Source organism: Enhydra lutris, unplaced genomic scaffold (assembly GCF_002288905.1).
Source record: "Enhydra lutris kenyoni isolate GAN:26980312 unplaced genomic scaffold, ASM228890v2 scaffoldscaffold1, whole genome shotgun sequence".
In the NCBI taxonomy this organism is placed as follows: Eukaryota; Metazoa; Chordata; class Mammalia; order Carnivora; family Mustelidae; genus Enhydra; species Enhydra lutris.
In genome coordinates, this window is record NW_019154085.1 from 103,126,672 (window position 1) to 103,139,667 (window position 12,996).

Consider the following 12,996-nt stretch of genomic DNA (forward strand, 5'->3'; position numbering starts at 1 on the left):
ACCAGTAGGTGTATTCCTGGACCATGCACAAAGGTGTGCCAGAAACTTCTACACAGGCAGTGTCCCTGTGCTTGCTGGGGACACACCTCCGTACATCAACCCATGTACATTTCTTTGTATACATGTGTGTATTCTACATGTGTACACATGTGTACACGTGGAGGAATGCACGCTTGTGCTCTCTGATGTGCAGAAGCAGGTATGTATGTGCAGCGTGGCTGGTTGTGTGCAGTAACTTAGTGGAGCCCTGGGAAGGACACTGTACTCCTAGGAAAGCTGGGGGTGGGGGGTTGCCTCTTACTTGCTGTGTGTTTTTGAATGAGGTACTTACTCTCTCAGGATTTCCCTCCCACCCCCCCATGCTCCCACAACCTCCCCCCACTCCTGCCTGTGAAATGAAACCTTTTTATTCCAGAATCCCTGAGGACCCCCTCTGACAATGGGACTTCATTAAAAGACTGGCCTAAAGCATTTGGGGGAGGAGTGAGAGTTGGCAAGAGTCCCCAGCCCTCTCCCTTTCCACAAGTTGCCCCAGGAGAGCAGCCCCCTCACCTGAGTTCAGAGTGGGAGAAGAGCAAAGTCTCTGTTGGGGGTGCGGAGGGTTGGAGTAACACTGTGCCCCCAGAGGGAATGTCCATTCTGAACCCACCCTGAGGTGAGGCAAGGCTAAGAGAGGGCTGCTGCTGGGCCTCCCTGCCCCTCCCCACCGCCCCCAGGTCTGCGCAGAGTGTAAGGCAGCCTCTCTTGCCAGAGGAATTGGTTTTCTCCAACACATAAAGGAAAATCTAGGCTAACCATTGCAGAAGCTGATGACTGCTCTAGAGAACCACCTTCATCGAGGGTAAGGAGGTTGGCTAAGGCCTCTCCACCCCGTAGCCACCCTCTGGCCTCCAGGAGTCAGCCAAGGGCTCACCCCTGCCCCTGCAAGTAGGTCTTGTACTGAGGGCATTGGATGGGGGAGTTGGGGTTGGGAGAGACTGGGACACAGTGAAGTCCCTGGTGAGATGTCTCTGGAAGTCCTACCATAAGGCAGGGGACTGTGGGAGCCAGGTAGGGGGGGTAGGCTAGCAGGCCTGCTCCTTCTCTGTGTCCTGGGCAGCCTAGCCTGGGGACCTGAGAACTGGCCACATATGCGCATGCTCACAAACACCACACAGTCACTATTGGCAACCATACAACCCAAACACACACTTCCACCTCTCAAGCCTGAACAAATATATTTAATGCCTCCCCTGTACAAAAGCCCTCTTGGCGTACAACCCACAAACACAGAGGCACAGACATACCAGGGACCTCCACACACCCCCATATCCCCTCCTCTATCTGCCGCCTCCCCCTTGGTCCTACAGGAACGAAGGAGAATTTTGAGCAAGAAAACAGAGACCTTTGCCCTCAGAAAGAGCCAGGAATCGATACTGTTTAGACTCGGCTAGTACGTATTTCCTTCTGGGCTGAGGAAGATTTAAGTTTATGGTTCAATCCGATCTTTTTTTTTTTTTTTTCTTTTTTAAAGGTAGAAAATGAGGAAGTTGGGATAGCACACTCCACTATTTATTTTGATGCAACCTCAGACTTTTTAATACACAGGCGGCTCACTAAGCCTGCCCCATAAATCAGAGGAATCAATGCCTGTTTATAATTATTATTACTTTCTTTTTTTAGAGGGGGAACAAAAAAAGAGGTCTGACCTGAGTCCTCTTCTTCTCTCCTCAGCCCCAATCAGGAAGAAGGGAAAATGGGGATGAGGAAGGCAGGGAGGTAGGAAAGTCAAGGCCTGGGTCAGATTCCTGAGGTCGAGGCAGGTGTTAGGAGTAGAGATGACATAGGAAAAGACACACAGCCACAGAAGAGCCATGGACCAAAGATGGTAAGTCATGGGAGCTTTAGTTTCCACTGAACTAAGAGGAAAATTCTCTTTGCCCATAGTGGTTGGAAGATAAAAGGAGTTATGGGGAAGAAATCAAATTACATAATAATGACACATCTATAAGCTTTACTAATACCATCTTAGGGAACGGTAATCACCTCCTCCTTCTCCCAGGGTGGAAGGGAAGAGCTCTTGGCTTTGACTTTCTGAGAGTGGTAAAGAGGAACCTTAAGGAACAGCATGGTTCCTGGAGTTGCTGCTCACCTTGGCCCCTGCCCCAGCCTCTAGATCTGGTGTCTTAGGTATCCTAAGGGCCACAGTGCAGAAGGGCAAAGAAAGGATAGTCTCATTTCCAGGCACTCAAAGGATCAAGTTCTCTGTAGAGCAGAGCGCCTCCAACATCACATCTAGATGTGGCCAGGACCCTTCCTGATGTTCTGAGCTACTCGGAGGAGGGGAAGAGAATCCTGGGCTCCAAGTCTAACCCGAAGCCCTGGAGAGCTTGAAGATCCCACCAAGGAAGGCAAAGGATGTGCTTCCAACCACCAGAAAACCAGTCACTGGGGGGCCATCCAAGGAAGGGCCCTGGCCTCTGCTTCCAACTCTTCACTCAAGGAGTGGTCAAGCCCCCATTAGGTATAGAGGTTAGTCTACCCACCCCAAGAAGGCACGACAGGGAGGAAAAGATTTACTGTAATGAAATTGGGAACCCATGGCAAAATCAAATACATTCCCCAACTCCACATCACTGAACCTCAGGCCCCCAAACCCTTGAGCAGGGACTTGGAGCCTATTAGCCCTGTCACTTTCCCGGATATAGGCCCAAAAGAGCAGGAAATTTTTCAAGGAAAAAAGCAGAATGGCCATTCTCACCTCTCACAAAATCAATCCTGCAAAAGCAACAGGGAAAAAACTCAAGGGAAGAACACAGAAGCAGAGTTCCCATGCATGCATGAGTCCCACAAACACACCTACAAGCATTCTGGTGTGCAAGCACTAATGAACACACGTATGCACGCCATGAGTGCGCAGACATCCAAGTGTGCATCTAACTACAGAGGAACGAACACCCAGTGAACACAACACGCACACGTGCAGGGACACACATAACCAGGTGGCTCCTCAGACGTACCCACATTTGCACATGATCACAGCTACACACAAGTCTGCAAGTTCACCTGCATCTCTAGGCACACAGAGACAGGTACGTACGCATATTTCAGAAGACAGGAAGGAAGGAAGAAAGGATTTACCATGAAAAAAAAAAAAAAAAAAGAACCCTGGACAAAAGAGAAGTGATACTTCTTGAGGAAGGACTTCCCGTTCCTCCTCCTAGTCCCTGAAGGTTAGGGGGCCCAGTGCCTGCCCAGGAAGGGAAGTCCCCCAGGGTCAGTGGCAAGACTACAGACATTTCCCTCTGGGATCCACGTGTCCTGAGGGTTCAGGAGGCTGGTGTCTGTGCCCCCTCCCCACCTCAATTAGGAAGCAACCTCTGTTGGCATTCTGATAGTGACCCCCACCGCCCCACACCGGTTTAGGTTTTAGGTCTGCGTGAGGCAGGCCTGTGCCCACATGGGAATTCAGGCCCCAAAATGATCCCGACAGCAGACCGAGCTGCTGCTTTGCCTCACTTCCCAGCATCCGGGCCTCTTCTCCCTGGGCTATGTGGGACCAGGAGATCTGGGCCAGGAGAGGCTCCATGTGTCGCAGGGGACCTGCTGCTTCACCAGCGGAATCACTTCTCCAAACTGAGAGCGGTGGAGGCCAGGCAGCTGAGAGACCAGGCCCAGAGGCCGCAACCGAAGAGCCCCTCGCCCTCATGGGCAGCCCAGCACTACAGGCCTCCCCTTGCCTCTGCCCAGCCTTGGCAAGGCCTTCCACTTCTGGAGGGGAAAGCCTCCAGCAACAGGAGGGCCAGGTTGTTAGGGGAGGAAGGAAAGAAAAGGGAAAGGTGCAGGCTGAAGCAAGGAGAGGAGCATGGTTGAACAAGAGGAGGCCAAAGCCAGGCTGGGCCTGACCAGGCACAGGGAGCAGCCAGACAGTCCCGGCAATGTTTCTGAAGTCAGGACTGGGGCTAGTTTTGGGAGGGGGGGATTGTTTTGTTTTGTTTGCCTTTGGGCTCCTTTGCACGCCATCGGAGAGCAGGCATGGGCCTCCGGACCCTCCAGACCCGGACCTACCCGGCACTGGGCCGCCTCTATCGCCGTGCTCTCCTCTTGCCCCCGGTATTCGTTGTGCGGTGATCGGAAGGCCCGCCGGCCGCGCGGGGCTCGCCGCCGATGAGTTCGCGGTGCGCGCGGGAGCACCGGGCCCTCCTGTGCCCTGCGCCCACGCCCTTCCCGAGCCCGCAAGGAGGAGGGCCGCCAGCGGCTCGTGAGCACAGTGTACACTTTATTTCAGACTACAGGTTTCTGAACATAATAAAATCTTTGGCTTGTAGCGGCGGTTCAGTCTCGCAGTCTGTGGGGTCGTATTTCTCAACAAGTCTCCGGAAAACGAAAGGGGAGCAGGACGGACAGACCGACAGAAGGGGCTTGGGAGGTGGGGGAGAGGCGAAGGGCAGACACGCGAGGAAAACACACTCTCACGCACACAAAGAAAAGTCCCAGAGAAACGAGGGCCAGCGATGCGGGGCGGGAGGCACCAGAGAAGCGACAACATTCAAAAGAAAAAGGCAACGAAAACGAAACTGGGCCGGGGGCAGCGAGGCGGAGGTCGGGGATAAAATAATTATAATAATTATAATAATTATAACAATAATAATAAAGGAGATTAATAAAAAGTCCAGCAAATAGAGATCGCTACACATATTTCTTTTCCTTACCTGAAATTAAATATATACAAGGTCGTAAGCGGTTTGGCTAGATAGAGCTTTAAGGAGTTCGCAGTTTCCGCCCCTTATACTATGAATAGAGAATAGATCTTATTTTTCGATAGCACCTGTCCGAGTCTTTCTCCCTTTTTTAAAAATGGTTCGTTCAAACGTGACTCTCCATTCCGAGAATCTGTCTTTCCTGTTGCTCCCTCCCTCCTGTGCACGGATTCTTTCTCCCCCGGCGTGGTACCGGCCAGGCGTCGGCGGCGGTGGCTGCGGTGGCGATGCCAGGAGGGGGCGCGGGCGCGGCGGCCGGACCGCGCTGCCCCAGCCGGCTGGCGGCTACTCGCTCTCGTCTTTGTCCTGGACCGTGGTGGTCGAGTGGTTGTACAGTCCCTGCGCCATGAGGTGCAGCGCCAGGCCGTTCTTGATGCCTGTAGCTTTCTTGATCTTGGCGCGCTTGTTCTGGAACCAGATCTTGATCTGGGACTCGTTGAGGCTGAGCTCCTGGGCAAGGGTCTGCCGCCGCTGCTCCGTGATGTAGCGGTTCGCCTGGAACTCCGCCTTGAGTCTCTGCAGCTGCTCGGCCGTGAACGCCGTCCGCGGCCGCTTGTCCTCCTTCTCGTTCTTCTTCTTCTTCAGCTTCCTGGTGCGCGGACCTGCAGCGGCGGAGAGGGCCGGGTGGTGGGGTGGGGGGTGGGGTGGGGATGGAGGGCAGAGGGGAAGGGGGTGGGGAGAGGACAGAAGAAGCCGTGAGAATTGCAGAGCCGAGCGAGGATCGCGCCCCGCGCTTCCGGGGCCATAGCCGAGGCCCTGCTGAGTCCCTGGCTCCCTCCCTCCCGCGGGCCCCGAGATCAATCGCCTGGCTGTTGGGATCGCCGACTTCCCTTCTGGGGGACCAGAAGGGGCGCGGAGGAAAATTGGCCCTGCTTGTCCGTGCACCCCACGCCCCAATTCGGAACAAGAGAGCCGCGCGCCACGCTTAAATCCCATAATCCAAGATGGAGAGACATTTAGAGCCCCATCCGGTGGATCCCAGAGTTGGAGGTCAGGGGTCTACTGTCTTCACAGCCCTGGAATAAAAAGAGGCTCAAGCGAAGACCAGCGAAGACACCGGGCAGGAGTGCTCTGAGGGAACTGCCAGCCTGCAAACTAATCCTCCTTTCCTCCTCCAGAAGTGCACCTACGCCCAGCACTTCGGATAAGACCCCATCTGCTTGTAGCAATTGACCCTAGAAAACATGGGGATAGAGAAGGGGCTGTGAGGGGCTTCCTAGATCTGAAGTCTTTGGTGTATGTTCTCTCTGCTCCTCCTTTCTCTTTGGCCTAAAGGAAGGCCTTTTTAGGAGCCCAGGGAGACACTGGCCCTCTCCTTCTCTGAAGGGGGAACAAGGCTTTCACCCAGTTGCACACCTTACCCACATGACCCTGGCCCCCAGGGTTCTCTGCCTTTCCCCTTGGATGGTGCCAGTAAGAAAGAGGACTCCCCATTCCCCCACCCAGTTGTACAGGCAAGGTCCCCCTTCTGGCTCTTTTCAACACACAACGCTACAGTTTCAGGACTGAAAAGTCCTGTTTAACAAAAACAGGCCATATCTGCTTCCCCTGCCCACCTATGACATTTGCAAGGGGACTGCATCTGTCCTCCTCCCCATTCATGAGCAAAATACAGGCAGAGGGAGAGACATAGAGGGACAATACGGACACAAACCTGTGCTTTGCCCCTATGATGGTTATGGGAGGAGGCCCCAGCAAACCTCCCCAAGAAGGTGAGGTCTTTCCCAAAACCTAGTCTGGAAAGAGCTACTGTGAGGACCAGCCCTGGAGAGAGGAGGGGGTAAGAGGAGGCAACCTTCAAAGCCTGCACCTCTGTTTCCGCAGCCCCAGCCCCAAGCCTTCCGTCATTTACTTGGTGGGCCCTGTCTTGGTTACGGGAGCTTCCTGAGCCAAGTTAAGTCCTTGTGAGGCCTTTTCATATCTGAAACTGTCTGGAAAGAAGGGTCTTCACCAGCATCTCCAACCCTAGCAACAGAGGGGCAAGCTGGGCTGCTGTCTCCCAGGGAAGGCCAGTGCCTGGGGTCACCAACTGTCCTATGACAAAAGAGTCCAGGCCTGGCTGACTGCAGTGACTCAGGTCTGGGCTGAGGTTCACCTCCCTGAACTCCCGGGTTGGGAGGAGCCCGTCCTCTGCCTCCCCAGGCACGTTAAGAGGGAAAGCAGCCAAGAACAAAAGGCAAGGCCCGCTGCTGAGCTCTGTGCAGAGAGGACTGAGAGGTGGGGTGGGGGGGAAGGACGGCCTCAGTTTAGATTAGTAATTAGCTGAGCGAACAGAGATGGCCCAGGAAATGTGCCCATCTCCGGAAAGGCCCCGCTGTGCGTTATGCATCCCGGACCTTGTGAAGAGTGTTGTTGTGTACGTGTGTGCAGAGGCACGGACACTTGTAATAAAATCGTAGCCTCCTGGCCAGCCTGAGCCGCACAGCCTGACAGCTCAATCACTCTATCCATCAGGCGAGTCAATCAAAGCAGCTTTTCGGAGGTTCAGGGAGCCCGACGTGTCAATAACGGGGCTCGAGATGGCGGGGGCTGATAGCGTGCATCGATCCGCGCCCGGCCGGCAACCGTGGGGAGGCTAGACACCAGCCGGAGTCGAGCGGCGGCGCATGGCTACGCTGTGCTCGGCCTCCTACCGAACCTGGGTGCCCAGAACAGCAATTGTAGGCCAGAACCCCTGCTGCCCTCCTCGCCGCGCCCATCGGGGCCTCTCGGCCACTGCAGCCCCGGGAGGCGGGCAGGCCCCAGCCTCCTCTCCTGGGGCCTAGGGCTGTCCCAGCGCAGGTTTCTCGGCCTCGGGGTTTCCAAGCGCGAGGGACACGCGGGGAAAAGACCAAAGGAGGTCTAGAAAAACAATCTACAGCTGGCAAGAATCTGCTAACTGGCAGATACGGGGAAGAAAGGAGTGAAAGAAGGAAGGGACAGGGCCGAAAGGATGTGCGAGCCGCGCCAAAGGAGAAGCTGCTGGGGAAGTTGCCAGTCATGCCCCGTGCCCCCGCTATCTAGCCAGAGCCTGACCGGTCTCCTCTCCGCTCCCACTGTCTGTGAGCTCTATGGAACCAGGAGCCAGGGACTCTCAGCACCGATGGTTCTGGCAACCATCTTTCCCTGGATTCTACCCACCCGGGTCAGACTCTAGCTTACCCGGCCTGGGGTAGAGGCACAGCGATTAAAGGCTATCCTCTCTTTCTATGTGCCCTCCAATCTATCTCTCTGTAAATGAACTGGCCTTAGAAAATATCGAGATGGTGTTTGTGTTTGTAAATATCGAGAAGGTGACGATTATTTCTCTGATCTGAGCCTGGCTCCTCGGCCTCCGCGCGACCAGGCTGGCAGGATATCAGACCCAGATCACTAGGCCCACCTTCCCGCCGGCTCTAAACACCCCCTCTCCCCGGAAGAAAAATCAATGGCTGATTTTGTGTGTGTGTGTGTGTGTGTGTGTGTGTGTGTGTGTGTGTGTGTGTTTTCTTAGAATAATAAAGGTAATACACAAAGAAGGCCCGAGGGGCTCGGAGTGCAAAACCGAAGGATCGAGACTCGAGCTTCCTGTGCCAGGAGCTGTAGCCAGCCTCTCGAGTGGTGGCCACAGAGGCCAGGAGCGCAGAACTGGGGGCACACCGGGCTGTGACTGGGACCGAGGTGAGGAGGAGAAAGCAGGCGTGAGAGAAGAGAGCACCCAAGGCCGGATCGGCTCTCCCCAGCACGGCGGCGGCTAAGAGTTCTGGGGCTGTCCGCGGGTCCAAAAGTTACGGCGCAGCCCGGGGTTAGGTACTCACCGGAGGACGGACGATCCGAGTAGCGCGTGCAGTACACCCAAGCGGGCCATACGAGGGGCTGCTGCGAGTCAGTTTTGACTACGGGCCCGCCGTTGGCTGAGCCCATAAGCAGGATGGCGGGGTTGCCGTGCTCCGGGTACTTGGCACCCTGCGCACTGGGGCTCCCCACGCCGCCTCCACTGCCGCCGCCGCTGTCCGAAGGCTTGGCCGCCGCCGCCGCCGCCGCCGCCGCGGCCACAGCCGCCGCCGCCGCCGCCGCCGCCGGGTTCCCGGCTTTAGACGCACCCGCACCGCCGCCGGCTGCTGGCGGAGAGCCGTCGCGTGGGCCACAGTTTACGTCCGGGGCGCATAGGAGCGAGGCGGCGCCCGGCGCCCGCGTGCCCAGCGGGTGGACAGGGTCTCTACCTGCGCCGGTCTGGCCTCTGTCACGCTCGACCCGGCCTCCTCCTGCGCCTCCTCCGGCCGCCGCCGCCACCAGGAGCTGCGGCGGCGGCTGCTCCTTTTTGCAGCCGAAGTCCGGCCTCAGGATGTTGTCGATGAAAAAGTTGGTGGTGCGGTGTAGCTGGGCCGCGGGCTGCGGCTGGTGAGCAGGCGCCGCGAGATGCTGCGGCGGCGGCGGGGGCGGGGGGTGCGGGGGGAGGTGCGGGTGGTGGGCCAGGGGCGGCAGGCAGGGCGCCGCGGGCGGCGAGGGGGGCGCGGGCTGCGGGGACACCGGCACGCTGTCTCCATCGCTGCCGCTGCTGCCGCTGGCGCCGGGGCTCAGGCTCAGGCTGCCCGGGGCCGCTGCCACCGCCGCCGCGCCGAGGCCCGAGTCGCGCTGACTTTTAGGTTCCGGCTGCTGTTCTTCCATGCTCGGCCGCCCCGCCGCCCCGGCCGCCGCGCCGGCCCCCGCCCCCCCCGCCTCGCTCCCCACCCCACTTTGCCAGCGGCCCGTGGGGGTGCGCGGAGGAAGGAGGCCGGCGAAGCCCCAGCGAAGGCACGGGGCGGGTGCAGGAAAAAAAGCCCAGGCGTCTGGCCTGGATCGCTCGGTCTTATCGAGCAGATAGATCTCGCTGTCTCTCCCTCTCTCTAATTTGTAGACATCCAGATATGGAGACACTTGGCTATTTCTTTTTTTCTTTCTGCAACCAGATTCAATGATTTGTTTTAAATGGGGAGTAAGCCACGGCCAAAAAGGGGGGGAAAAAGAAAAGAAAAAAGAAAGCAAGAAAAAAGGAAAAAAGCTCCAATAAATTTTTTTCTTAAAGGGAAAAAATAGTCTTTAAAGTCTAGCCATCTTCCTAGGCAGTAGTGAGGGGTTTGACTTCCCCGAGTGTCACGCTCAGCTGTGCCCAGAGCGCGAGGCTGGCAGCGCCTTTAATCGCCTTTGCTTTTTTTTGCAAGGAGAGCGAGTCTCCGCCAGCGCCGGGGCTGCCTTTTTTTTTTTTTTTTTTTTTTTTTTTTTTTTTCCCTCAAATCTCTGACAGCTCGGATCTTTGCACAAACTCTCTCGCTTAAAAAAAAAAAAAAATCACCCAGGCACACTTTTTGCCTTCAAACCGGAAGCACGTGAGTCAGGCCGCACGTGTGCGGGGCCAATGGCGAGCCAGGACTCGCGCTGACACCCGGGCCTCGGCCCAATGGGCGCGCGCGGGACTTTGCGGATAAATAATCCGGGGGCGGCGGCCGCCGGCGGAGAGGGGGCGCAGCGGCAAGGGCTCTGCGCCTCCCGCCCGCCTTCCCCCACCCGCGCCCGAGCCCCTCCCCCTCTTTCAAGGCAAAACCGAGGAAGGGGCAAAGGAGAGACCAGGGAGGGGTGGATTTCGGGGTGTAGGCAAATAGAGCAGCAACTCCATAAACAACTTGTTGGAGAAATGCAGGATTATGGGTGCGTGTGCGCCGGGCACAGGGTCAGGAGGCAAGGGCCTCGGCTGTTGTACATCCCTATGCCTAAAAAACTCAGCCTTTTATTTTCTTTTTCTTGTTATGAAGGGTGAAATGTTGTCACGTGTGCGTGTGTGTGTAAAGGGAGAGGGGTGAGACGAAGAGGGTCGGAGATATGAAATAGACCTTGAGTTGGTTACTTTCAGAGAAGCCGTTTATTTTTTTCTTAAATAGCAAACTCCGGAGGCCAGCTGCGCCTAGCTAGCACCGGCTGTTTGTAGATTTTGCAGTGCATGCCGGCCAGCTGCATTGCATGTCCTTTCCAGAGTATTCGAACTCTGTCCTATCCTGTCCGGACCTTCGACAACCCCCGGGAGCTGTCCTGGCGCCATTAAGCCAAGCCCAGAGGGCGCGAGAGAGCCCGAGAGCCAGTCGCGCCGGGCGCCTGTTTTTTCCCCTGGCCGCCGGAGTTGAAGCCATCCGGGCATCTTGGAGATGTCCTGGGAGGGCCCCTGGGCTTAACAAGTCCGAGTGCGGATGTGCGCGGGGCACGGCTTTTGGGTTCACGGCAACCTCCGGTTAGATTTTCCTGCAAAGTGAAATCAAACAAATGGAAGTTCTGCACCCTAAGTGTTTGCCCTAGCCAGCTGACGATGTGGACAACGAGTTTACCCCGATTGCCCAGATTTCTCTGGAATTGTTCCCGACTCCTTGGAGGCCTCTGGCTCTAGCCCTGCGTGTTCTTCCCAAGCTTTGGGGGGAGCACGGAGGCTCATGCCGATTCCACGTTCACGGAGACCCGCCTCCATTGCGCTGGGCTCTTTTTCAATGTTTCCTGGTCGAGGCACCCTAAAAGATTCCCCGACGCTAAGGATGGGGTGGGGGGAGGTGAGACGCTGGACACCGGCAGGGTTTGACTGTCCAGCTGTTTTGGAGGGCCAAGCTCAGACTGTGTCCTGAAGCCTGCTGTACTGGAGAGTGGCTAGAAAGGCTCGGGCAACTTGGGCCTTCTTTGGGATGTTAGCTTGGAGCTCCATTGAACCTGTTCTCCCTGACTGCCATCCTCAACTGGGATGTCGGAGAAAGGGTCTCTGGGGATACTGTCTTATAAGATAATACAAAATAACTCCCCTGTGCCCCCTGAAAAGTCACAGAGGGTTAGGAGGAAAATAAAACGAAAACCGCAAAAGGCCGAACCACCGCAGGAGCCGAAGCTCCTCAGAGGCGCTGGTGGAGAGCGAGAGTTCGGATTGCTGGCTGGATCTTCCGGACAGCCAAGGGTCTTCCTATACTAATCCTATACTCGGGGTCCTCGCAGATCCTGGTTATACCTGACCCGCGGCCTGGGTCCGGAGCCATTTTCAGAAGCGCTGCGCAAAGCAGGCCCGCGGTGATCTCCCCAACCCTCCCAAGCTGCCCCCCAACCCCACCTTGGAGTCTACCCGGTCCTTTTCAGTTATACACCCAATGGCTCCCCGAAATCTCCCGGTGCCCCCACCTTTTTCTCGCCGAAATGGGGGTGGGATTTTATTTATATTTAAGTTCGCAAAATTGAAATCTTTATCCCGCAAGCGAGCGTGGGTACTTAATTAAATTCTAATTAGGACACTATCAATATCCTATTTAGCCGCGTAGCTTTTGTGCGCCGCGGTCCCTTTCAGCTCCGTAAATAGGGTCTCGACGCCTTATCTCGCCTGCAGGAGACGCCTCGAGAAGGGCTGCGGAAGATAATTTATAGGTTTTAATTACTCTTCATTCCGCCTGATCAGCTTGGCGTTCATCACAGGCCTGTGAATAAAACCCTGGTCAAAAGCTCTGTCACATCGCGCTGGCAAGACGCTTAATCAAAGTGAGCGGCCCCGCGCGCCGCGCGGCCCGGCTCTTCCACGTAATTTCCAGCCAGCTGATAAAGCCAGCTGAATAATGCGGCGGCCCTTTGGAGACACCATTTACAGAAATGACTTTATTGACGGCTTAACGTCGGTAATTCATTTTACCTTTCATGTAGTGGAGCCCGGATTTGTTACAGTAATGGGATGATAAATGCACCCGCGGCCCACGAGCTCCGGCTGGATTAGGCGGCGCTCCCGCGCGCTGCTTGATCCTCCCCCACACCTCCCCCAGGCCAAGCCTGCACCCCGGATGCTCAGCACCCAGCACCGTCAACTCTCCCCGACCCCCACCCGGGCCCACGCCCTCCTCTCCTTCCTGAAAATGAACACACTATGCTAGCGGGTTGGTGTCCTAGCAAGCCTGGAAGTGGAGTGTGTGTGTGCAGAGAGTGAGCAAATGTTAGCCGGGATGGGTGTGTGAGGGGTTCCGGAGGGCTTGGAGTGGGCTCAGCACTGGGCGTGTGGGTGAGGAAGTACCGGCTGGGTGAGTTGTGAGTCTGTGGGTAAAGGGGTTGCAATGTGGATGGAGCCCTATGTACTCGTCTGAATACGTTTGTGTGGCTGTGCGTTTGGGGTGTACTCCTTTCTGCCTTTGACAATTAAGGAGTTTCTTCCAACTTGATAGATATCCAGGTGGGGATGGCCAGAAGGTAGTCTGACAGGAAGCAAGTGGGAAATCTACAAGCAAGAGAACCTAGTCCCTTTCTCCAAATGCCCTCTGCTTCT

General features: G+C 56.3%; 1 protein-coding gene across 1 annotated transcript; it reads right to left on the reverse strand.

Annotated features, from left to right (window-relative positions):
* Positions 1-4,729: 4,729 nt before the first annotated feature.
* On the reverse strand, positions 4,730-9,365 carry LOC111145239 (engrailed homeobox 1). The gene is made up of 2 exons (XM_022500020.1): positions 8,516-9,365; positions 4,730-5,341 (listed from the first exon to the last, which is right to left on the reverse strand). Exons 1-2 carry the CDS (start codon positions 9,363-9,365, stop codon positions 5,025-5,027), a joined length of 1,167 nt encoding a protein of 388 aa, XP_022355728.1. The 3' UTR covers positions 4,730-5,024.
* Positions 9,366-12,996: the final 3,631 nt, after the last annotated feature.